General features: G+C 46.4%; 1 protein-coding gene and 1 long non-coding RNA gene across 2 annotated transcripts in view; one reads left to right on the forward strand and one right to left on the reverse strand.

Moving 5' to 3' along the window:
* Window positions 1-1029: 1029 nt before the first annotated feature.
* The window catches only part of Cachd1 (cache domain containing 1), a 233878-nt gene continuing 208578 nt past the window's right edge, over window positions 1030-26329 (reverse strand). Inside the window, exons 17-27 of the mRNA XM_048453156.3 lie at window positions 22218-22340; window positions 20776-20875; window positions 20569-20685; window positions 16842-17002; window positions 16454-16540; window positions 15033-15149; window positions 13850-14001; window positions 12097-12258; window positions 10827-10904; window positions 10104-10205; window positions 1030-2703 (exon numbers count right to left, since the gene is read on the reverse strand). Coding sequence (XP_048309113.3) covers window positions 2465-2703; window positions 10104-10205; window positions 10827-10904; window positions 12097-12258; window positions 13850-14001; window positions 15033-15149; window positions 16454-16540; window positions 16842-17002; window positions 20569-20685; window positions 20776-20875; window positions 22218-22340 — 1438 coding nt within the window. The 3' untranslated portion in view covers window positions 1030-2464. The remainder of the gene's footprint in view (window positions 2704-10103; window positions 10206-10826; window positions 10905-12096; window positions 12259-13849; window positions 14002-15032; window positions 15150-16453; window positions 16541-16841; window positions 17003-20568; window positions 20686-20775; window positions 20876-22217; window positions 22341-26329) is intronic.
* LOC125412417 (uncharacterized) lies at window positions 2337-12935 on the forward strand. The gene is made up of 3 exons (XR_007235588.3): window positions 2337-2451; window positions 10882-11015; window positions 11232-12935. It is a non-coding gene; the product is annotated as an uncharacterized LOC125412417 (long non-coding RNA).

The following is a 26329-nucleotide window of genomic DNA, read 5'->3' on the forward strand; positions in this document are numbered from 1 at the left end:
AACCCTAACATAATAGCTGGCGAAATTCAGTGGATTGGAACTTTGAGACCTTATGGGGAAGCTGTGAAGCTCCCCTCAATGACCCCCATCCCCACCAAATGACAATCTTACGACAGCATCTTCCTTGGAGACACCACCTTTCAATTCCGGACCTTTTCCGTCCTCAGTTGAGAAGCTTATTTTTTTTTTAAAAAAAAAAAAGATTGATTTTGAATTTTGATTATGTTTGGTGTGTCTGTTGACTATAGGTTATGAGTGTGCAGGCACTGGGATGTTAGAACCTCTTGAGCTGGACTTAAAAGTGGTGTGAGCCACCTAACATGTACGGTAGGAAACGAATCTGGGTCCTGTGGAGGAGGAGCAGGTCCTTTTAACCACTGAGCCATCTCTCCAGCTCGGAGAAGCCGGTGTCTTAACAGAGAGTCTCACTATCGCAGGAAAATTAGACTCCCATGGAGAAGGGGTCTTTTCAGGGAAGACAAGAAACCCATGCAATCTCAACAAGACAGAGTTGACCATCTTACACTAAGGAATGGACCTGACTGTGTAGCAAGGGGGAAGATATATACACTTTTACTTACTCATTGACTTTTTGAGACACAGTCTCACTATGTAGCCCAGGCTGCCCTAAAACTATTAACCCTTCTGCGGAATTTAGCTTGAAAACCCTACAACACCAGGCATGGCAGTCTTACTTATTTTTAACTGTTTGTTCTTTTATTTTATTTAGCCTACTAACACCCTCGCTTTCCTTTGTGGGTTTGAGATGGTCAGGAGGCCTGAAGTTGCTCGAAGCACGGCAAGGATGTCTAGGTCACGTGGTGAGAGACAGCCCATCAAGCAACAGGAGCCACGGCAAGGATGTCTAGGTCACGTGGTAAGAGACAGCCTATCAAGTAACAGGAGCCACGGCAAGGATGTCTAGGTCACGTGGTGAGAGACAGCCCATCAAGTAACAGGAGCCACGGCAAGGATGTCTAGGTCACGTGGTGAGAGACAGCCCATCAAGTAACAGGAGCCACTCATCCGTTCATTGCATACAGTTTATTTCACTAGACTGCAGTTTTATACACAGAATAAAGGGGTTTCTGGGTAGCACATATAGAGTTTCCTTCCTGTAGTGCTGAGGACCCAATTTTTTATTTTCTTTTATTCTTTACAGTATATCATGAGACCCTAGCATTAAAACATTGTTCGGTGAATTTTTCCAACTACGTATAAACGGAGATTTACCACACACACACACACGGTGCAAAGAATGTCCTCATAACATATTGGAATCACAAAGTGTGAATCTAAAATACACCACTGTAATTAGAACGCTACTTTCAAATCACAATGCCCCACGCCAAAGAATCCATGTGCTGAATCCCTGGAGAAGTCAAAAGCAGTTGGGTGGACTCAGAGGCCGAGGCTTTGAGCTACGATTTCAAAGGAAATCTTTTAAGAACCACAAGTTCACAATTTCAAAATGTCTTCCGTTATCTGTTTAATATTCTCAGAGTAAAAAAGGAGACATTTTAAAATTTATAGTCTTTAAACAAAGCGAATAAACCCAAGCCTCCCTAAACTGAAAGGCTAGGGCTGTAATACTAGATTTCGTAGAAACCTAAGGAAAACCTTATATGGGAGGTGGAAATAATTCTAAAGGAATGACATTTCTTTGAGACCATCTTGGATCATTGCCCCTCCAGAAAGGGAATACTATCACAGATGACATTTTTCAGCAAAGTGATGTAAACAAGCCAAAGAAAGATTGCTTCATTTTCCTTCCTTCCTTCCTTTCTTTCTTTTCTTTTCTTTTCCTTTTGTTTTTTTTGTGGATCAGGGTGGTGGGAAGATCACCAGTTAAATAAGAAACACAACTCCTTAATCAAAGAACCACATCATCACACACAACAGCCAGGGGTACGGCCGAGAACCTCTCGCTTCCTTTCCCCCCAAAGTTTGAAAGTTCAATAAATAGTAGAAAAATAATCCTTTACTTAGAAATTTTGAGATGCATCATTTCGAGCTCAAGGTGAGTTCAGTACAATAACGGTGGCGTCCAGGCACCGCTGGGAAACAGGAGTGTCCGCCAGCAGTTGGTGGCTCTAGTGTGCTGCCATCTACTCCAGCTCTCTTCCAGGTCAGGGGTCGAGGGCTTCTGGTGCTGGGAACCTTCCCCGACTCAGTTTCCTTTACAAGTGTCTCAGTTGGAGGTTGGCCTACACTCCATTGGGTCGGTTCATCAGCAAACCCCGCCCCCTCCGTTTCAGAACCAGCCTCAGCTCTTCACAAAGGGGACTTCGCGGTTTCAGTTTAAACACGCCCCCAAGGCAGCAAACCGCACTTGAGTCTAACCGCCCTGGACAAAGCAGACACAGGGTGTGTCTTGTGTGGCAGGGTTTTACACCGGCTCATTTCTTCTCGGAGCACTCCGCACCACCCGGTGCCCCTCTACTTGGGGAGGTAAGGGGACCTGTTAGCACTCGGCATCCACGGTGTGCACTGTTACGGCGGCCTGAAGGTGGTGGCTGTGATGGAGGGTCGGGTGTTGGGAGCGGTAGTGGTAGAACTTGTGACTCAGGAGGGCTGCAGTCTGAGGTGGGGTGTCCAGGTCCAAGTCCTCGTCGTGGTTGCCTACGTCCACCCCCGCTGACAAGGGGTCGTTGTTGCACGGAGGGTTCTCGCTGTCTTCCTGCGGGCTCATGGTGCTGTAACCTAGGAAAGGAAAAGCATAGCCTCAGGACACAGAGCAGGCTGTCTAGGAGGCTGGGGTGCACTCCTGTGCTAGCGACACTTAGGTGTCAACATCTACACGTGACCAGATGTTGACCAGCGGATGCTAAGGTATTTTAATTTGAAGGAGATCGAGAGGAAACCAGGGCTGGTTTGTATTTTTCTAAAAACAATTGATCACAAATACACAACCATGTTAAATAATTGAGAAAGCTGGGGGGCGGAAACAAATGAGAGTCATCGCTCTACTCCAAACCCCCTGACCAGTGACAGCCCCACGGTGAAATCACCCCACAAAACCCATTATGTGCAGGTACCCATCTTGGCATCCTGGGGTTCATTTTCCTATGCTTCTAAAGAGTACAGGGGCAGTTTCCCCCTGCATCATACAAACCACTAAAGCAGGTGATGGGCAGCTGCAGGGGGTGTGAATAAGATGTACACTGGTTGGGCTAGCGGGCGACAGCTGAAGGGCAAGAGCGAAATGCTTGTGGGACGTCAGGGAGGGTCTAACCCGTTATTATTATGGGATGTCAGTGAGGATCCAACTTATTATCCCCAGCGCAGACGTCGACAGCAAAACAGAGGTCAGCGACTCCTGCCTAGCAGGCTCTTAATCCCCACTGTAGAAGGGAGGCAGCCAGAGAAGGCAAGGAACTCATCTAAGGTTCTAGGGCTCAATGAAACATCCAATTCCCATCTAACCCAGAGCAACTAGAAAGGAATTCACTCTTCTCTGTGGAAGCTGGCCCGGGGTGTTTAAAGATTCATTCCTTTGAGCATCCTAAGGAATACACGTTTCAAAAGAAAATGCCCTAGTTGATCAAAGGATGCCTCTCCAAGAACCTTGGCGTATTTTTAAATATTGCAAAAAAAAAAAAACCAAACCATGTCTTCTAAACGTTTTGAGAAATGACAGCTCATTAATAGTTTCCTTGCTCCTCCCTGTCAATCAGCCCTCACCCATGGGTAAGCACTAGCCACATTTGGGACTGAAAAATTGATATGATTGCATTCAGCCAAGCAGAAACAGCGTGTGGTTAAAAAGGTATGCTCCGTGCAGAAGCGAGAGCGGCAAGCTATGTCCTCAGTAAAACAACCCAACAGAAGGATTATTTAACAGCCGGTTCAAAGCAAAAAATATTTAGTAGGTGCCTCCTAGGCACAAGCCGCCCTGCTAGGCTCCAGAGGTAGGAAAACCTAGAGGAGCTAAGAAGCCAGTGTTTGAGACAAGCAAGAACTCAGGCTGCTGGATCATGCTTTTACTGTGGATCGTATGGGGGTGGGGTGGGGTGAAGTGACAAATCAAACAGCCTTGCTTCCCTTCCTTAGTGACAAAAATCAAGGGTAGACAGAAGTGAGCACCACAGCTGAGGTTTAGCTGAAGCTCGGAAGGAGGACTAACTCATTCGGACTGAAGGAATGAGGAGGTCATCACGCGTCTACTCGGGCTTAGCCGGGTGAACACGAGTTTGGTCAAGTGTAGCCAGGTGGTGGTGGCACACACTTTTAATCCCAGTACTCTGTAGGCAGAAGCAGATGGGTCTGAGTTGGAGGCCAGCCTGGTCTACGGAGTGAGCTCCAGGACAGCCAAGGCTACACAGAGAAACCCTGTCTCGGAAAGCCAAACAACAGAGCTTGATAAAGGGGATCTATGCAAAGAGGAGAGCAGCCCAGAGCTACGGTGCTGGAAAGCGATGCCTCCATGATGTGGCTTGGATGTATGTTAGCAGGGAGCTGAGAGCAGAGAAGTGGGGAGCGGGGAGCAGAAGCTAGAGCACAATACACAAGCTAGAGGAGACAACAGGCGCACAGGTTCCCTACAAACGGCTGGCTCTGGTCAGATGGTCACTCTGGTCAGAGACCCACTGGCAGTTTGGGGGATGGATGAAAGGGTCTTACTACATAGCCCAGGCTAGCTTGGAACTCACTAAATAGCCCAGGTTTGTTTCAAACTTGAGAATGCCCTGTTCCACTTTGTTTGCCGGGGTTAAGAGAGGTTCACCGCCTTGTCTGACTAGCCAGTTCTTCCTTCCTTGCTGCCTTTGCACTCCTAACGTTGAGCACAATGTCTCACAAAGAGGGGGCTCTTCATAGCGAAACGAGCCGGGTCTGCAGGTACAGGCCCGTAAATGAGGCAGGAAGATTGCAGGTTCAAGCTGGCTGAACTATTGAGCAAAGTCAAGGCCGACACGAGCAGCTTAGATCCTGTTTCAAAATAAAAACTGAAAAAGGGTTCCCTCAGGGGGAGACCACTCTGCCTAGCATGGAAGAGGCCTTGGGGGTCAATCCCCCAAACTATAAAAACAAGCAAGTGAGCTTCCAAACACTATTCACTCTATAATCCTCCCAAGTACTGGCATCACTGAGTTTTCTGTTACCTGTGGCTTTGCATGTCACGCCTCATATAATTAGGAAGACTTGGAAATCCAATTTTCCCAACCCAGTGGTTTCCAGTGTCTAGTGATACTCTGTAATTATTCCCCTCTTTGTGATACCATTGAGTCTGGATCCGAAAAGGCTCCTGTGTTGGGGGCTTGGAGATGGTTTGTCGTGCTTCGGGAAGGGGGCCTCAAGATGGCTTCAACCTCATTAGTGGAGCAATCCCTTGATAGATTCAAACCTTGCAGCATTAGAGGGAGGGGTTGCAGTGGGGTCTAGTAGATGAAGCATGTGACTGGAGGCTGGAAAAGCTGGGCCTCACTGGGCACCATGAGGAGACAATCTCACACCACCGTGTCCTCAACCCTCACGGTCTGCCTTGCCATGGCCCAGAAACAACACGGCCAGCCAGACACTGACTGAGACTCATGAAACCGTGAGCCAAAACGCAGCTTCACTCTCTGAAATGACGTCTCTAACTCTCTGCAAGCAACCAGCTCAGGTGCTATCGCCCTTCACTTCCTATTTTCTAGCGCAGGAGTGGAAATCTCAAGGGGCCAGTGAGTGGTAGAGAAGCAGGTGGAACAAACGCCTTCTCTTTCTTTCTTTGCAAGTCTTTCTTGTGGGCGTATGTGGTAGGAGTTTGAGTGTGGGTATGCATGTGTAGAGGTCAAAGGACAATCTCCAGTGTCCACCCTTGCCTCCCACTTTGTTAGAGGCAGAGTTTGCTGCTGTGGATGTCAGGCTAGCCCTCCCACAAGCTCCCGGGGAATCTGCCATCTTCATCTCCTACCCCATGCCAGGGACTGTGGCCTTACAGATGGGGCCTAATGTGCCTGGCTTCGTGGGGATTCAGGGGACCGAAACTCAGGTGCTCCTGACTTTGCAAACTGTGAATCCCTCTCCCCGGGCCACAGACATTTTCTCAGTCAACAAACAAACCACGTCTTTGGTGCCAGGCAGTTGTGCTCGGCACCGAGAGCTGGGAGGAATCATGAGGACAGACAGGATCCCAGGCCACGGAGCACGGAAGAAATGCTATTTAAATACAAAGGACCTCTGGCAGCACTTGCAACAGCGTTATGTTGAAAAGCATTTATGAAGATAACCTCAAGTAAGACACTTGTTTTAGGAATGAGGCCAGGCACCCATGAGGAACAGAAGCCCAAATTATTCTGTTTATGTGTTTACAATCTATCCTTCCTGAGGAACTATTTGTGAGCCGGCTAGGCTCCTTCAGGGGCTCCTGCGCCATCTTGTGGTCACAAAGAGTAACTGTAGGAGAGCGTCTCCAGGATACAGTCTGCTTTTGATTAGGTCTTCGTTCATCATTTGTCTTAGAAAAAGTTCCTTGAAATTGCCAAGGATGAGGAAGAAACCCTGTTTTCAAAAACAAAATGTTGCTTGTCGTATACATATATGCAAAAATATTAGTCTAAATGTGGCTGTAAAGTTTCTAATGAGGAAGTAACTGCAATATAAACTCACAGGGAGCAAATAAACATATCCTGGCATTTTTAAACTTAAAAATAAGCCAGTGGATATTAGACAGAACATGCTATTTTCTAGAGAAACACGAGACAAAGCAGACACGTGGCTACAAAGGTGTTTAGTCTCTCAACCTGTGAGGCTTACCTTTTGCTGAAAAAAAAAAACAACCCAACACTTTCAATTGCCTTAGACTATTGAGAAAAGTGTGGCTAAGGTGTTTGCAAGGCAGAGTTCTTGCCTAGCATGCATCAGATCCTGGTTTTGATTCCCAGCAGCAAAGAAAAACCACTTTCGTATATTTTAAAATACGACCTTGTGAGCTATTCTTAAATCAATAAGCAGCCTCGGGTTTCCAAGCTGAGTAACAGCAGGTTTTATCTCTAGGAACGTCACTATGCAGCTTCCTAGGGGCCTAGGCTTTTACTAGTCACTCATATGCACACGCACACACGTGTGCATCTGCACACACACTTGTACAGCACAACACAGAACCCTGGTACTACCGCCTCACCAGCTCAAGGCCTTCCTTGGAACATGAACTACTTTCCTTGCCCTCTTTGTTCACTCCAGAGATCTGTCTCATCCCACCTGGGTCTCATGAACACGTGCCTTCATTTCTGGGTTCCCCTAGAATATAACCAGGGAGGACAACACCCACAGGGTCAGCCTGAGCCCGAGCGCCTAACACGCTCTCCCATTTAACCTTCATGAGAGCTTTACCAGGTAGAAAAAAATGGATCCTAGTATTTAGTTATGTATTTATTTTTGAGACAGAGTGTCATTATGTAGCGTTGGCTGGCCTGGAACTTGCTGTGTAGATCAGCTTGGCTTATACTTCACAGAGCTCCACCAGCTTCTGCATGCCAAGTGCTGGGGTTAGAGGTGTGTGCTGCCACACCTGGCCATTCTACTTTAAGGACTAAAATAACGCACTAAACTCTAAGTAGCTTGCTGTAAAAACAAAAGAGGTGGTGGAATGTAAAGTGAACGTGTTGCTGTCTTGAGGGGGTTCCTCTTGCTCACCCCCACCCCCATCTCCAGTGCCTAGCACACGATAGTACAAGCATGATACAGGAGAATATCACTCAGAAACATGTTGACAAACCAATCGATTCTATTTCCTCCTGAATGCGCATGTACATTTTATCCTGCTGGCATAACAGGGTCATTCAACTGATGGGTCACTTTTTGTTAGTGACCTGCTGTATTGGTTCAGGAATACAACCGCCTACAGCTAGGCTCCGTTGACTTAATGATGTATTTGGGCTATGGGGACCCTCAACACCTTCTACTTCCTCTAGTGGTTTATTCAGTCTGCATGAGAAACTTTTTTTTTTTTTTAATTCCCCGGGGATAATAGGGATCCAATTAGTGAGAGAAAAGAGACAGTGAGCCTTTTGCTGCGTTCCTGGCTTCAGGTGCTCATCTATCCGCTTTATCTAAGCTGTTGCTTCCCGCACCATCTCAGTAAGACAGGGGAAGAGGCTGGGGAACATTTTGTCAGTCCAGATCCTAATTTGGTATGGATGCCACAAGAGAGGGAGAGCTGAGATGCAGCGTTTCCGCTGAATAAGAAATTATTTCAGCTGAACTTTAGTAGCCTCAAACCTGTGTTAGTATTCAAGAGAAGGCGCAGACTTGCCAAGCAGAAGAACTTACGCAGGTTCAAAGGATTATTTGGGGGTGCGGGGGGAGGTGTAGAGCAGGCAGGAAGCCAAGAAACTGAAAAATTTAAGTTTTGCTTCGGTTCTCCATAGAAACCCGGAGCTTCTATTTAGTCGATGGGAACAAGGTCATTCCAAGCCCAATCCACAGTCCCTGGTTTACCAGGCTGGGCTGCAGCATCTCATGTTTTCCAAAGGGAGACTGCATCCCTCTGGTGGGGTCAGAAGGATGCTGGTTGCTTGGAGGGATGTCCTGTGCTTTTTGCATACAAATAGAAACATTGTTTGAAGGCATTTTTTTTTTCTTCCAGGATAGGTGTGGGAAAAGCCGAGATGGAAAAAAAAAAAGTTTAAATAATTACTTGGCATATACAAAGACTCAGCTTTGTGGAAACTAGACAGCTAGCTTCAAAAATGAAACATTCTTTCGTTCCGGTTCTGTTTTGGAGGAGTACTGGGGGGTGATGGTCGCAGACCGGGACTTATCTGCTGTTCCTTATGACAAGCAATGAGACATCAAGAACGGTCAAGGCTCTGTGGTGTGGCTGGTCTTTGGGACGGGACATGGGACTTCCTAGGACATGGATTTGCTGGGCACTTCACTTGACTTTTCCCTGCAATTAATGTAAACCGACAACTTTGTACACACTCATTCTTTGCTCAGGCGTCTTTCAAGGCTGAGTTGCAAAGGTTTCTCCATCAAAGCTTTTGAGTCTGGCAGTCACGGCCAGAGAAGGGGGAGGACAAAGCTGAGGACAGAGGACAGTTTGTCTATGACCCAAGAAAATATGTTGACGATGCCGACACCGGCCCACTAGCAACATTAGGGCCTAAGACACATGGGGGTTCCATGCCCCAAGTATGACCCTTTAGTGACAGTGTGATTTTGAAATGTTCCCCACGCTATTTTGGAAAGTTCTGGAAAGTCTGGGAGTTGGGCCTTGGCTGAAGGAAGTGGGTCAGTGGTGACCGGTTCGTCATTTATATGTTCCCTTCAGCTCACCTGCCCCTGGCCATGATGGTCACAGCTGTCTTCTGCTGCATGTCCCTGCCACTATGATGCTTTACTCTCAAGATAGCAGCCCAAGTGATCTGTTCTAACCAGCAACCAAACTGAACCTTTCGTTGTTGTTGTGGAGACAAGGTTTCTCCCTGTAACCCTGGCCGTCTTGGAAACTGCTCCGCAGATCAGGCTGGCCTTGAACTCTGAGATCTGCCTGCTTTGCCTCCCAAGGGCTGGGATTAAAGGTGTGTGCTGCCGCTGCCGCCTGGCAAACTCAACCCTCTTAAACTAGGAGCCAAAAGGAATAATTCCTCCATGGAGCTGCTTTGTGAGGTATTTGGTCACAGCTATGCATAAGGGTCAAAAACATACTTTAAAAAAAATTACACGTGTGTGTGTGTGTGTGTGTGTGTGTGTGTGTGTGTGTGTGCTTGTGCACTGTGATATGTGGAGACCAGAGGGTAACTTGTGAGAATCAGTTTCTTCCTCTCCCACCACATGGGTCCCACGGATGAAACTTAAGTCATCAGGCTTGGGGGGAAGAATCTCTACCCACTGAGCCATCTCATCAGCCCCCACCTGCTTTATGGAGAAAAACTTGAAAGCAATTTGTGTGGCCAGGGCCACCTAGCCTGAGCCTGGAAGTATTGGGACACAAGAAAACTGCCTATGCAGCTTCCTCAATGTCATGCTTGGGTGCATCTTTTAGGGAGACTATGTCAAAATAATTAAGTACGGAACTGGAGAAAGGGAGAGAAAGAGTGTGTTCCAGCCCTCCACGGGAATAGCCCAAGCTCCTGGGGGGGGGGGGGGCGCTTCTAGCACAGAGGACCAGGCCTTACCGTGATCACTTTCGGTCCCTGAGCGGCCCCAGTAGCGTCGTCTCCTTTCTGGACTGTGTGCGTGTCGCTCCATGACCGCGGCGATGAACCGAGTGTTGCTGACTACGGGAAGCCAAGGACAGTTAGCGTCATTCTTGGGTCAGTACCTTCATTGTTTCAACCCCTTTGCTCTGAGCGCACTCGCTCACATGCTGGAGGAGTTATTTTTTGAAGAGTTAGAATAGAGAATTTTTATAAGAATTTTTAGGATGAGGGGAGCTGGCTTGGAGCTCTCTGGGGGGAGGGGAGGAGGGCACCTAGCCACTCATCTCCAGCCTGCATCAGCAGGGCTAGTAAAGGCCAAGGGGGCTCAACAACAGAAGTCTCTCTTTATAAAGGAAGCACATTTCCCTTACCCTGAGTTGTGTACACTAATTAAGGGACTATAGAAAAAAAAAGCGTATTCAAAGAAACTTCCCTTTCTAAAACACCACATTGGAGAAGTAATGAGAAGAGGGGCTTTAGGCTAGAGAAAATGCAAAAGATCACATCAAAAAAGGCTTCTGAGGTATTCTGAAACAAAGCAGAGAAGCCACACTTATTCCTAAGGAAGAAGGGAGGGGGAAAAACCCACCATGTCAAAGCTTCTTAAATTTTAATACAAGCCAAAAGGACATAAGAAAGAATATTTATTTTGGATTAGCCTCCCGCTGACACAGGCTGCAGGAGGCGGCGGGTACTCACTGATGCCCCTGTCTTCGTGGCTGTCATCGTCTCTTTCATCTCTGTCATTCTCCAGGTTGGACATACGCACTGACATTTCTGTCCATCATTAGAAAGAGAGAGACATGACTATTTAATCAAACAAAATCACTGGCTTTAATATCCTGCTGAGCACCGGTCTGATGGCTGGCTGACAGCATTCCATCAAGAGTGAGTTCAGGGTGGGGGTAGGGGTGGGGAGTGGGGGGTGGGACGGATGCTCGCCTCAAATGTGCTGGGGTCTATCCCCAGGCGTTCTCTCTCGTTCTCTCTCTCTCTCTCTCTCTCTCTCTCTCAAAAACAAAAACAAAAACAAAAACAAAACAACAACAAAAAAAAGTGAGCTTACGAGAGAATGAATGGCCCCTGTCGGTTACATCTTTCTAGTAAGAGGCGGATGGAAGAACAAGAAGAGAAGAAAAATGAGCAACATCTAGAATTGAGTTCTGAAGAAAGAAACGAAACTGATGGAGGCCAACTCATCTTTAATCCTCTACCAAAGTACTTAAGCAGAAGTGGGGTCCAAACCATCACTGGCTGTGTGTGAAAACGCGGCAGACGGTCAGGTGCTAGGCAACACGACGCCAGCCGCCCTCACCTAAGACAGGTGTGGGCGGTGCTCCTGTGACCATGCCCTATCATGGTTGTTGTCATAGCAACCTCTAACACCAATTTGTCACTAGTGCCGCAAGCTGAGTTAAGTGGCCAGAATGACTGTGAGTTGAGTTGACTTTCATAAAGGCCAGGTTAGCACACCTCTGGTGACTTGGGGAGGGTGGGGAGGGTTTTGAGCAGAGATGGCAACAAAGTCATGGTTACAGATGAACTCTTTTGTAGCAGGCTTCAATGATGTTTCAAAAGATCGGATTAGTCAAATGTGACCATTCTTCCTCTGTCCAGGGAGGGATGCAATAGAACTAATTCATATGCTTGACCATACAGATCCGGGGGTCCCTAATTTGCTTGGGTTCAGACCTGCAAGCGCAGCATGTTGACACAGTCTCTGTCAGCACCCCAGCTCCCCAGCTCAGCTTATGGTAGAAGTAGGCCACGGAGTGGGGGAGGGACGGGGATGTTGGTAACGTCTGGAGAGGACCTAGGACTTTCCGGGTCATCAAAATAGGGCGTGCAGAGTTTAGGCACTAAAGAAGGCAGTAGGATTTGGGGACTGCCGATGTCACGCTGCCCTTACAGTTTAAGAGACCTACACAGCCTGCCACTGGGCCACTTAGAAGAGGCCCTCTGCACTCACCTTGAGCAGCAAGAGGAGACATGTGCTGGTGGCTGCGGCGATGGATCTGGTGGCGGTAAGCATACACGGCAAGGACCAGCACCATGATGCAGCCCATGATCCCTCCGGCCACAGGGCCCACGGGGGCACTCTTGATCATGGTTAGCGTGATCACCTCGTCACCTTCAGAGGATACAGGAGCAGATGCACTGTGTCAAGATCCCCCAAGTGTGGTGGGAGGTAGCGATGGGGGGAGGGCGGTGAGGTAGGAAGGACCCAAGGGGGATGGGTTGGGGTGGCTAGCTCTGCTGCACTCCAGCTTCTCGGTGACACACGAGAACGTGGGAGTGGAGGCTTTATGGAATTCCCGGTTCCCAAACGTTGGCAGCTACACAGAGCCGGAGCACAAATAATGAGCTTTGGAGCAAAGAGTAAAGCAGAGAAAACTGCTTCCGCACAGGCACTGCCCGGTGCTGACGGAATCCTGGCTGCTCTCCGAAGGGGAAACCTCACCTAGCAGAGGAAGACAAGGTGGGCCTCTTTGGGGGACAGATGAACCACCCACTCAAATAAGAGACAGGAAGTACAATGCGTCTGTGTCTCACAGACCAGGTTGCAGGGTGGGGCCTCCTTGTAAGCACAGAAAGTAACCTTTGGAGTAGCAACTATGTCCCTGCCTGGTTCAGCTGTAACATAAGAGCTCAGTCCCTCCGCCCCACAGAAGGGATCCTCTCTCTTCAGTCATGTTAGGTGTGAAGATATTAAAAACCAAGATGTAGATGGTCCCTAATTTGTGATGATTGGATTCATCTGTCAACTCTGTGACACTATAAAAGCAATAAAGAAATCAGTAGAAGCGACACAGACTTGGGACTCTTGATCTTTCCTTGGGCTTGTGAAATGCAGGATACTCTCTTGACACAGGCTGTGGCAGTTCCCGGCCAGCCATGGGCTCCCAAAGGTTAAATAACCAGCATTGTGTGTTGTTGAACTGTGCTGTTAAGTTATATAACATTCAGCAGACTGAGGCAATAAACACAATTTGACTTTTTTTTTTTCCCAACCCATGATAGGTTTATGGGGCCATAACTGGATCCCAAGTTGAGAAACATCTACACTAACTAGTGGCTTAAATGTGGTGACTCAATTTGCCAGCTAAGAGTGAGTGAAGACATGGTACCAATTCTGGGAAGAGATGGGAAAAAAGAGATTCTTAATGAGAAATACAGATTCTTTGGTAGTAGTATTTTCAAGAACCTGTGTCCTGATCCCAGGGTCTCTTCTCTTTGGGGTGTCCCTGTCCTTCCCTAAGCCGCTATCATAGCCCTGAGTGGCTCTGGTGTCTGATGAGCTGGCTGTCCTCATCAGTGAAGCGTGGCGGGAGACGCCTACCTTGTATAGGTGGGAAGGAAAGGGGAAAGGGACTGCTGTGGGAGGGAACAGCCCGCTGCAGGCCCCACGCTTCCGACAGCTGGGATGCACATTCAGGCAGACTCCGGAGTTCAGTCATGTGGAAATCAGGTCCGAGTTTCTCAGAACAAGCTTTATGGGAATGAATTCCAGGCTTGCAAAATTTGGCAGCACAGTTGGCTGCTCACTGCACAGCGCGTGGAGCCCGCTCTGAAGGTAATTATCTGCCCTGGGTTTGTAACTAAGGATGACTGGCAAACGAAGCAGGGGAGCTGGGCAGAGGATTATTAAGATTTCTGCCCCAGTAGACGGGCAGAAGATTGCATTCACGAGTCAAACCAGCGTGGGCTCCTACTCAACATACCGATGGCCCCCATGTCATCCACGTAGGGACTTTTGGCTCCCACGATCCCCCCGAAGCATTCTTTCTGAGGCGCACAGTAGGATTTGTCCAGGTGAGTCTTCCCGTCGCTGTCCACCACACACCACTCGCAGTCCAGCACCCCGAAACAGTCCCTGCCGAATGGACGGTGTTTCAGAAAGCGGCGTGGGCAGGAGAGCAGGCCAGCTGGACCTCAGGGCTCACCTGCTTACTCCTGCTCTGAGCAGCTGCGTGCCAAGCCCCTTTCCTTGTCAAGTGGTGACAGCGGTCATTTACCTGGAAATGGCCACCGGATGCCTCTTGGCCACTTGGAAATGAGAGAAGGCCAAGTACTCCCTGAGTGACCTTATAACCTCCATGCATGGATTAGTGTGGTCTTGTTCAAAATCATCTCAAAGCATCAAAGGCAGGTAGAGCCTAGGTTTGTTTGCTTTGGTCTAACATGCCCCTGTCATCATTATTAATTTTTTTTTTTAAAGGAAGGAAATAACAGTCAAATACATTCAGGAAACAGTCTATTTAAAGAGATATGCTCACTGTCGGTCTCTTAGGCTGTATGCATGGTGATGTTCTGGAAAAATGACCTCGGTGACAGTGCTGCCTTGCACTTGACTGCAGCATAACAGCCCACGTTAATCAGTTCCAGGGTAGCCCTTTCCTCCGCTCAACCAACGTAAGGCCAACTGTGCCCTCACGTCACCCGATCACATGGCAACCAGCAGCTAGCTTCCCATTCCCCCATCTTCCATAGCCACAGCTCCAGGCTTAGTTCAAATGCTCTAGAGGGGAGCAGCCCACAGCAGGGGACACGGGGTGGTTAGTTCTCAAAACTGCCCTGGAGCAGATTTGCTCTCTAAGAAGGGAAGTTCTGAAACCCTGTTGGCTGCTGGCTCCAGTTGGGAATCCCAGGAGATACTACTCCCCTGGAACATCTGCATTTTGCTTATTAAAACAAACAAAACACTTCCCACCCCACAGCAGAAACCTTTTTTATTTTTTAAGCCTATAGCACAAATGCCAAATCCCTGTAACCAGTGGGAATGGAACACTTAATCCGGGAGACAAAAGGCTTATGGCATAAAACTCCTCCCTCTCCCAAAGGCATGAAAGCAAGAACCCAATGGCCGGGCAGCAGGAGCTCCGTGATCTCAGGGAGGTCTCTTACCCGCTTTCCAGTCTCTGGTTGCACCTGCTGTTGACGCACTGGTGCAGGGCATCCTGCAGGCCGGGGTCGAGAGCTGTGTACGTCACTGGTTCCTGGTGCACCTCACAGCTTGGGTTTCTGTAAAGGAAGCAAGCGTGGAGGTTAGAAGCAATGACACCCGTATTCCAAACCCCTAGTCTTAGACAAGGTTAGCAAGATCTGAGGTTTTATTATTTGGACGGCTGACTTTGCCATGCAGCGAAACCTTGGGGCAATCCATTTGACTACACAGTTGTTTAATTTGTTTATATTCGTATACAACAGAAATAATATACATGTGCACACCCACACACACTGAAATCATAAGCTCTCAACATAACAGGAATGGATAAAGCCAAAATGTGCTCATCCTTCTGTGTTTACAATTCTCAGCCTTACTTTTCTGGGGTAACACTGTGAATAGGACTTAATGAGGCCCCTTTCAGACACCCTTTTTATGCTTAACAAAGGTGTATTATATTAATAGACATATACACACAATACCATGTGTTTCCTTTCAGTTCTACGAAAGGAATCTAGTATAGCCATTAAGAGCTTATCAATCATATAAATAACACTGTTTCATGCATGTGCATATGTATGTGCAGTATCTGTATACTTACACAGTTAATTAAAAAAAAAAAAAAACTGACTCAAGCCAGGCAGTGGTGGCGCACGCCTTTAAACCCAGCACTTGAGAGGCAGAGGCAGGCAGATCTCTGTGAGTTCAAGGCCAGCCTGGTCTACAAGAGCTAGTTCCAGGACAGACTCCAAAGCTACAGAGAAACCCTGTCTCTGGGAAAACAAAAACAAAAACAAACAAAACAAAAGCTGACTAAACATGCATAAAGTACTTGACACGTGGCAGATGTGTAGAAAATACTTGCACGGATCTGCTATGACTGACTTACTTTTACTCTGTTGGGAGTCTTTTTCTATTACTCTCTTATTTTTTGAGGCAGAGTCTCTCACTGAATCTAGAACTCAATGATTTGGCCAGATTGCTCAGCTAGTAAGCCCTTGGGATCTGCCTGTCTGTTCCCTGGATTGCTGGGACTATAGGCACATGCTACTGTCTGGATCTTATAGGGTGTTGGAAACTGTGTTCAAGACCTCATGTTTGCGTGAACTTTACCCACTGACCCACCTCAGCGGTCCTGTATATGTATACAGCACATACACGTTTAGTATTTCACAGCATGTATATTTAAACAGCAAATCAGACATTATTTAAAATTTGACTTACTGATTATGATCCTTTTTAGAAAAAGCACTTTTGGACACTCTTAACCCATAACAAACTTATTGAAAACACATAGTATGGAGATTATACATATGTATACACATGTATACATGAACATATATAAATAACACATACACACAAGCCTACATATTTTTTTTACCTGTTCTCTGCATTTGTGAGGTTGCCAGTGCACTCATTGACCTCCAGGGGGCACTCACAAGGACATTCACATTCATTTTGTTCCATTCTGAAAGGCGAATAGAATCACTAGTTAAGAGGTAGGTGCCAGCAGGATATCATACACACACCAGGGAATTGAGATTTAAAAAAGAAAAAAAAATCCTTTGCCAGTTACAATTGACAGTGAAAATGAAGCTGTGGCCAAAAATTTAAATTGCATTTGGCCTGAATCCGGAGCCGTGTGATGGTGTCGTGGGAACAGATACCAAGGGCTTCTGTAAACCTGGACTTCCCTCCTCCCCACCTCTTCTGCCAGTGCCTGGCATCGGTTAAAATGTTAAAGAGTTCATGAACAGAACCCAGCCCACCGGTGGCAGTTGAGACAGAGACGGTCCACCATGCTGCATGCGCAGAAGGCAAGGGAGTCGCAGGTCTCGTTGACAATGCCGACAAATGCATTGGTTCCTGGGATCCTGGCCAAGCGGTACTTAGAACAGTGGCTGCCGTGCACAAGGTTTGTCAAGTCCCCCTGCGGAAGAGAGGAGGAGGGTCAGGCCCCACAGACAGCAGTGTGAAGACTCGGCCCTCTCATGCAGAAAAGACAGGATAGCTTGGATTGTGATTACAAAAAGCAGCCCACAGACATTATTCAAGACTTTTAGTATTTTCTAAAGATACATTTTTATATATGTGTATGTGTGCATGTCTGTGTGTGTTGCAAGTATTTGTAGAAGACGGAATAGGGTGTTGGAGGCCCTGGTGCTGGAGTTACAGGTGGCTGTGAGCTATCTGACATGGCTGCTGAGAACCAAACTTGGCACTTCTGGAAGAACATCGTGAGCTCATGACACTGAGACATCTTTCCAGCCCTACAGACACTGTTTGAAAGATGGCCCAGAGAACATTGCTTATTAGAAATTTGCTTTTATCGCTTTGGTGAGAAGAAGAAAATCTACAGATAATTCTATCAGTCAGATACGATTTCCATTTAGTAGCTGGTGTATGTTATGGAAGTCAGCTTCCGGGAAAATTTCTTTCAAAGACAAACATAATTAGCTAAAAACCACATGCTTCTTTCCTTTTTAACACACCTTCCTGCTTCCTAGAATAATATACATAAAAGACCAAAGGTTCTTTAGAGACCAGTTGATTTCCTGCCTCTGCAACATTGAAACTGAGCTAAGTATTCTCTCTCTTCATTCCGTAACTGGCAGATGTGCTGGGCAGCTTCTAGAAGTGCCACGAAAAACTCAAAGGCTGTATCATGAGGTCATGCAATAACTGTCCTTCTGCATTTCTATCAAATTCCCCCGGGCAAATTATTCCTAGTCACAGTGATGACCATGTCACCCATCTCTTAATATGTCATCTTAAAATGACCACGGTTGCGGCAGAGTAGGTTCTTAGATTCTGGACAAGTTTGTCTTGTGGGAAAGACACGCACAGCTTGGATATGCAGTAACAAAGCTTATTATGCAAAAAGCCCCAGTATCAGAAAGTTCCAATTTCATTTAGGGTGAAAATTTCAGCTGTTAAGAAATTCTCTATCCCTGACCTGGTGAGAGTTCAGAGGGAGAAGATACCCACCACCAAGACTGACAGCCTGAGTGCCATCTGGGGGACCAACATGGTGGAAGGGAGGAAAGATCTGACACCTGCAAGTTGTTTGTTTAAGTATGCAAAGGTGTGTTGCTGCATTTGTTTAACTACGCAAAGATATGTTGCTGTTTTTGCCTTGCCTGCCTAAGGCACCTGACTGGTCTAATAAAAAAAACGGAACTGCCAATAGTGAGGGGAGGAGGTATAGGTTCAAAGAGAGTAAGTAGGAGGAGGAATTTAGGATCAAGGAAGAAGAAAGAAGAGGAGAAGGCGGGGAGACACCAGGGGCGAGTCAGCTAGGCACAGAGGAAGTAGGAAAGTAGGACATATAGAAAAAAAAAAAAGGTAGAACACCCCAAGGCAAAATGTTGATGAGTAGAAATAGGTAAAGTTAAGTAAAAAGAGCTAGTGGGACAAGCCTAAGCTAAACTTTCTTAATAATGTCTTTGAGTCTTTATTTGGGAGCTGGTTGGTGACTCAAAGAAAATGCCAACGAGAGTTTTCCTCTAACTTCCACACATGTGCTATATGTACATTTGTGTATCCATGCAAATGCAGGATGCAATTTTAAATTAAAATTTAAATCGATTAAATTATCCTAGTTCCCATTCAGCTAGAATGTGCTTTTCAGAAATGTTTCTACTCCAGCCTTGTGGTTTTGCCTGTGGAGGACTCTGGAAACCACTGAAGAAATGAACCAGATGCATAGAAAGAGGCAGACTTTCATATAATAACTATCCCAGCTCTCCCGCAACAGTGCTGCTCACAATGGAGCGGGGTGGAGCGGGGTCGAGCAGGGCGCAAGATGATGTTGTGGACACTGTATTTGGAAAGCAATTGCTTTTCACAATGAACTTCCTGATATTTAAGATTTTCAATTTAATCCGGCACATTAACATAATTAATTTGTTAAATATTTACTTATTGATAGAGTATGTTCGTCGGTGTCCTGCCTGCATGTATGTCTGTGTGAGGATGTTAGATCTCCTGAGACAGACAGTTATAGGCAGTTGTGAGCTGCCATGTAGATGCCGGGTATTGAACCCCTCTGGAAGAGCAGCCAGTGCTCTTAATTGCTGAGCCATCTCTCGCCAGCCCCCAAATTAGTTTTCAACTGCACATTTAATGACTAACATACATAAATGCCTAGGTAAATTAGAAATTTGCTTCTTGTGAGTAAGTTCTCAAATGTTAGCTCTGTTGCCGTGCCCCCATTTTGTTCCTTCCTAGAATCATTCCCAAATGGGTAAGAACAGAGTTAGATATTTAGTCACGTAAATTTTGCAGCAATTCAAATTACGTAGAATGCTCTCAGCTACAAAAACAAACAAATGCTTTCGGGATGACACCCACAAAACTCCCCACCTGTTGCGGTAGGTGACCAAGGACTGACTGAGGCTGGCAGCTAAGCCATCGCTGGGAGACAGGTGCACACAGAACCAGAAAACATGTGGGCAGAGTATGGGAACAGCCTAAGCAGAAACTTCAAAGGGATAAGGGGCGGCTATTCTCAGTCATCAACTTGACTATATCTGGAATTAACAAGTTAACTAGAACCCAAATGACTGGGCACACCTGTGAGGGATTTTTTTTCTTAATTAAATCATTTGAAGTGGGAAGACCCACTTCTAAGCTGGATTTATGAGGTGGGAAATTCATGTTGAATCTGGGCCACACCTGGATAAAGGACATGGAAGAAGAAAGCTGGCTCCCTCTGCTTGTTCTCCCTAGCAAGTCTATGCCTTCGGTGCTATTCCAGCCTGCTTCTTTGGATTCCAGCGTATACTGAAAACCAGCCGTGACATCCAGCTTTGTGAATTGAACAACTACTGGATTCTTGGACCTTCTATTGATAGATAGTCAATGTTGGACTAGCTGGACCAAGCCTGTAAGCCATTCTAATAAACTAATAAATCCCTTTTCTCTCCCTTTTCTCTCCCTTTCTCTCTCTCTCTCTCTCTCTCTCTCTCTCTCTCTCTATATATATATATATATATATATATATATATATATATATATATATATATATATATTCATTCTATAAGTTCTGTTCCTCTACAGTAGTGGTCTTCAACCTTCCTAACACTGTGACCCTTTAACAATTCCTCATGTTGTAGTGACCCCCACCCATAAAATTATTTGTTACTACTTCATAACTGTAATTTTGCTACTCTTAAAAATTGTAATGTACATATCTGATATGTGACTCCTATGACAGGGTTGTTTGGCTCCCAAAGGGGTCACAACCCACAGGTTGAGAACCACTGCTCTGGGGAACCATAACTAATACAGTTGGCATATTAATCAAAGCGGAGTACCAACCCTGCGACCTTCAGACAGTCCCTGTCCCATCCTGGCTTTCTTTCCTACAGTTGTCACGGTGGGAGCTGTGCTAAGGTCGTCCCCCTCTCCTGGGATCCTGTGACTCAGGGCAATGAAGCAGGCACGGGCATTATTCCATTCATCGTTCATGGAGAAGTGGGAACATGGGCTTACCACCAGGCTGGTATTGAACTTGTAAGATCTCTGCACTGTCCGGTCACTGAAGCTGTTGCACAGGTTCTTCTTCACAAAGTTTGGGTGGTTCAGGATATCGTTTGCTACCAGGGGCTCCTGACAAGGCCACAAGACAGAAGACAAGTGTCACTTAACACGCTTCAGGCTGCCGCAGCGTAGAGCTGACCAGCTTTGGCCAAAGAATACCTTGTGGGTGATGTGTTGCTGTTCCAGAGGCGCATGGCCTTTGGGGTCGACGAGCGTTGGATGAGCCACCAGATAACCCCTGTCCTCCATTATGAAGCACCTGTACCAAAACATTCATGAGTGGCTGCCACACTTTTAAAAAACACTTGACCACATTACCCTTAAAACAAACTTATCTAGACATTTGGGGGATGAAAACGGAAGGACTCTTGCTAGCCAAGTAGACACTTGTCTCTTGAGGTGATGGACTGCCTGGCCTCCAGGTTATGGTCAGAGTCACACATTGCTCTGTGGTCACCTGGACAGTTCATAGAGGATGTGCCCACACAATCCAAGTTTGAGGGATGTGAAATTCATTGGAAGGATATTAGAAGGAGGGGATTTGCTTTTTTGCTCTTTTTTTTTTTAATTTTAAGAGGAAGGAAGCAGAGGAGCATACACAGACATAAACAAAACACAATGCTTGGTGCACATACAAAGATACTTGTAGGAACATTAAAAATGGTGAGAGCTACTTTAATCAAGACGATGTTCTTCCCCCGAGCATTGGTCATAGCAGTACCTGGGTCATAGCAGGTCATAGCAGGGTCTGGCACGTGCTCTTTAAATGCCATTGTGAAATTCAACAGTGACACGAAGCATGGAGCACAAGACTGAACCGAGAAGCTATTTTTAAAAGCAGTCTGCGCTGAATCAAGGGACTGCCCTTGCTTTGATCAGACATTTTCTTTTGAAATTCGGGAGGCAAAGTCTCGTGGTTCTGGGAGCCTCTTTCTGGGAAAATGTAAGAGTGGCAGCCTAAGCAGCTAAAATTTCACAGAGATTGGCTTAATGACTAAGTTAACATCAAAAGCGCCGCCCAAGAGAAAAGTGCCCTCTGGTCTTCCCAATACCAAAGTTGAGGGATGCTTCTAATCACTGGCTTCCAGAGAAACAAGGCTTTGGGGCACGATGCTATTCCTCCTGCTAGGCACTGTGTCTGTTTGTCTAAATAACAAACAGCTTGCACCTTTGAAAAAGGAAAGAAGGGCCGGGCTGGGGAGATGGCTCGGTGGGAATAATTCACCTTGCTATCACCCACACCCACGTAAAACTTAACACAGTGGCGCACATCTGTAATGAGAATCCTTAAAGGCTCATTGGTCAGGGAGCCTGGTGTCTATGGTCATGAATGAGGGACCTTGTCTCAAAGAAGGAAGAAGGTAAGGACACCCAAAGCTGTCTTCTGACCTCTGCATACATGCACACGCATGCACACGCATGTGTCCCCCCCCCCATTTGGAAGCAAAAGGGGAGATGACAACAATAAAAACCTGTCTTAATAGGACACCCCAGCCAGGAACTCAATTTATGGTACTGACTATAAGTATGTGGTCAACATCTGGTGCCAGCTTGTTCTTACTTTGGCAGTAGACAGGAAATGGTATCCCTATAGGGCTTACCTTATTTTGTTCCCACCGTCCTGGTTACAGACGGGTAAGAGGTCCAGCAGAACTTTGTAGAAGTACCTCAAGGTGAAGTCAATGCCCATCACGGCCACCGTGTGCCCGGAAGACAGCTGTGTACTTCATGGGAAAGAAGAGGCCGATCATACATGGTCTAGGGTCAGAAAGGCAAGCCCTCCCCACTTCCCACGTCTGTGTGTGCTGAATGACTGACTGCCACATGAAGATGACTTGAGAGAAAACATTAACCCTTTGGTTACGGTCTTCTAAATAAGATCGGCACCAAACACGAACGGCTGTGGAATACGTCCAGCCCTCCCAACACCCACCCATGCTCAGAGTGGCTTCAGTCAGAGGCCTAAGAGTGAGAGGTTGTAGGTCTGGCTCCCTAAGACAAAATTTAAAAAGATTATGGACATTTGAATATACATGGGTACGCACACATGTGTTTGTGTGTTTGTAAATATATGTGGGGGCATGCTTGCCATAGCGTGTGTGCAGAAGAGGACAACTTGTAGGGGTCAGTTCTCTCCTTCCACCATGCAGTCCCGGCGATCAAAGGCTGTCAGTCAGGTTCCGCAGCAGGTGCCTTTACCCACTGGGCCATCTCACGGGCCCTACAGTGACTTCCAGCAAACTTCTTACCAGGAGCCCTGAACAGCTTTCTTTCCACAGCACCATGGTGGACTCCCTCAAAGCACAGTTTCTATTTAAGAATGAGTCCTCCGCGCTGCAGGCCAGTACACCCTCTGTCCCCAAACACCACTACTCTCAATGGAGGACACGCTGTAGGTACAGCTAGGTGGTAAAGTCTGGCGCTACTGGCTCACTCTGTGGTAGATATGGGGTCAAGTCCTGGCATAGCTGGTTTTATTTATGTTGTTCCTGGATGCTATTTGGCCTTTTTAAAGCTTTGTTTTTTTTTTTCATGAAAATGAAGATGATAGTAATACCTTAAAAAAAAGTAAGCCTGCTATTGTAATTATTTTTTTAGATTTATTTATTTATTTATTCATGTATGTATGTATGTATGTATGTATGTATGTATGTATGTATTTATGCAGTATCCTGCCTGTAGGCCAGACAGGCCAGAAGAGGGCACCAGATCTCCTTACAGGTGGTTGTGACCCACCACGTAGATGCTGGGAATTGAACTCAGGACCTCTGGAAGAGCAGTCAGTGCTCTTAACTGCTGAGTCATCTCTCCAGCCCCTGCTATTGTAATTAAATGTGATAATGTTGATAATGTTGGATAAACTGCCTCACCAACAGATGGTAAACACCCGAAAAGCAGAAGTGACTTATTGAAGTACAGCAGGGCTTGCCCAGAATTTACCATTATCGTATACCTGCCTGACTACCAAATAAGATACCAGAAGAAAAAAAATGACATCATTCTCAATTATTTCAGGATGGTCCTTTCCGTCCCTCTCCATAGCACTGGGCTTTAAATCTTGGGGTCAACTGCGTGCTAGGCAGGTTCTCTATGGACTGAGGGACTGTCCTAGCCCTTTCTCATGGTAATCTTTGTTTTCATGTGTATGTGTGTCTACATGTGGTATATATGTGCATCGTATGTGTGGCTGGTGTCCTTGAGGTCAGAAAAGGACATTGCACCCCCTGGAACTGGTGCTAGCAACCAAATTGGGTCTTCTACAAGACCAGCCAGTGTTCTTAACTGCGGTGCCATCTCTCTAGCCCCCTTTGGTGGTATTCTTTGGAGACTTTATCAGTTTAGGAACACCGAAGCTTGCAAGGGTGGGGCATTTTGGCCAGCATCACGGAGTCATTAGTGTATATATGGACAGAAACTCACTACCTAATTCTAAAAGCATATTGTCTTAGTCATAAGTCAGACCTGTAGGACTAGAAACAATTTTAAATTATTTAATTTCTGTGGAAGAAGCTAAGACAGATTTGTAGATTGTATTTTATGAAGGAAAAAGTTAGCCTGGGTATGGTTAAAAGACTTAACCTTTCTCCGATATCTGAAGCAGCACCGAGTTGGCTCTTCTCTACAGTACCATGTGGATGCTAATTTGGAAAGTACTGTTCAGGTGTCCTGGGATCCTCTCTTTTTTACCTCTAAACCTCCTCTGGATGGCAGTTATCTGCCCAGTATGAATCACACCGAAGCAACAGTGTGCGTCTTGCCCATGGAAGCCTAGCTTTGTATTAATCTGAATTGCAACTAGGCACACTGTTACCATAGCAACTCACAGAATTTTATAGAACTATCCGGCCAAATCTGCATTTCTAAGCATTGCGGACCAGGTTGATGGTAATACATGTATGTGACTGTCATTGTTGAGTCATGTGACTAGGTTCTTTCTCTCCAGCAGTGTTATCCTATGGGAAGGATGTCCAGTTGGATTGGCAGGCCACTGGGAATGCTCACGGAAGCAAACGAGAGCTCCCAGAGTGACCGGCGGGCACTGAGTTAGAAAGCCCTTCCTAGCTTTCCACCAAAGCATGTCTGAAACCAGGGGTAAGTGGTTGTCCTATACACAGGCGGAATATTCACATCGGCTCTTTCTTCTGACCCAGTTCGAACGCCACAGGTTCAAAGCCTAAACAGCACGACAGTAAAATAACTGCTATTTTCTGAATCACGTCACCCTGTCAACTTCAGTGCTAAGCATTTTCTGAGGTGTCACCTCGGATGCCTTGCCCCTTGCCCTTGTTTCGGGCACTGTTCTATGAGCTTTATGTATTATTTAACTTAATCATTAAAATAATTATTTGAGATGGGCTTTAATGAGGAAACAAAAGTAAAAAAGGATTTGTTTACAGTCACATAACTCATAAACAGCAAATCTACTTTTGCATATATGGGGGGGGGGAAAGTAGGTTCCAAAGCTGGCACCTTCGTCAAGCCTGTCTAGCAGTGCAAGTTGTGTGTGTGTGTGTGAGTGCGCGCGCATTGGTGTTCTGCTGAGCAACAGAAGAGGCTGTTGGCGTGGCTCTCAACTGTGATGAAGGAAACAGTCACAGCTCTAAATAGTTAAACTGCACTCAGCTAAGCAAAACAATGGGGTCACACAATGGGGTCCGTGGGCTACACTGAGCAGGGCCAAGGCATATGCTTCCTCTGGCGGACCTGTATTCAGTGACTTCCGCTCTCCGATGGAAGCTGTGGATTTCTGTGGCTGTTAAACAGGAAGGTAACCAGAGAGTTGTCTTCACTGGAAAAGTCACGCGTTCCCAGCATTCTTCATTTGAATAGGCCTCAGGAGGGTGGGCAAACAAACCAGATCAAAATTCTCGGACTTATCTAATCCTCAACAAAAAATGCTTACATGCGTGCACATAAACTCGCACACTGGCCTCGACCAGAAACACAATGGAAGGCAAGGCTGAGGGCCCCTGACAACGAGCCGACAGTGATGGCACCCCTCACTGCGAGCTTTGAAAGCCCAACCCAGGCTCCTTGTACTGTTGTCAAAGATGTGGTGGACCCTCTGTCCCTGGAAGAAACAATCTGTGTCCTTTTCCTTCCCTAGACTATACATAGCGGGGGATGAGTGCAGGTGTGCCCACACCAGATGGAATGTCAGCAGAAACCCTGAAGGATGGACTCTGTAGGAGGGTTACTTGCTTATGTATGCAATTTGTGTTTGGGGAGACGCTGACAATCAAACAGATACCATTGCGCACGAATCAGCATTTGGCTGGCAGCAGGTAAAGCTTTCCATAGAGACATGGGCCCGATGCTGGAATTCCAACCTGCTCTGTTTCCCTATTATCTCAATGAACTTGTGGCAGGGGAATTCTATCTAGTACCAGTCATCTGATGAGTAATGAGCACCACTGAAAAGCAAGGAAAGCTGCTCTCCTCTAAATTCTAAGGCATCATGCCAGGTATCAGTCAAAAGTACGGTCTTTCTTGGTTGCTTTGAGAAAATAGCTGTTTGTATTAACGAAGGGATTAAAAGCAGTGTGCCTTCCCATTCAAACTTTCGCTAATGTTTGGAGAGTCGTAGCTGAAGCTTTATGTTGTAGGAAACAACGCATCCTGATATATGTCCTGTGGTACTGACATTAATCAGCTCTCTGGCAACATCGGTTTTTGAAACTACCAAACAGAAAACCAAAGCAAACAACTCAAG

Source organism: Myodes glareolus, chromosome 3, assembly GCF_982192425.1.
Source record: "Myodes glareolus chromosome 3, mMyoGla1.1, whole genome shotgun sequence".
Lineage (NCBI taxonomy): Eukaryota > Metazoa > Chordata > Mammalia > Rodentia > Cricetidae > Myodes > Myodes glareolus.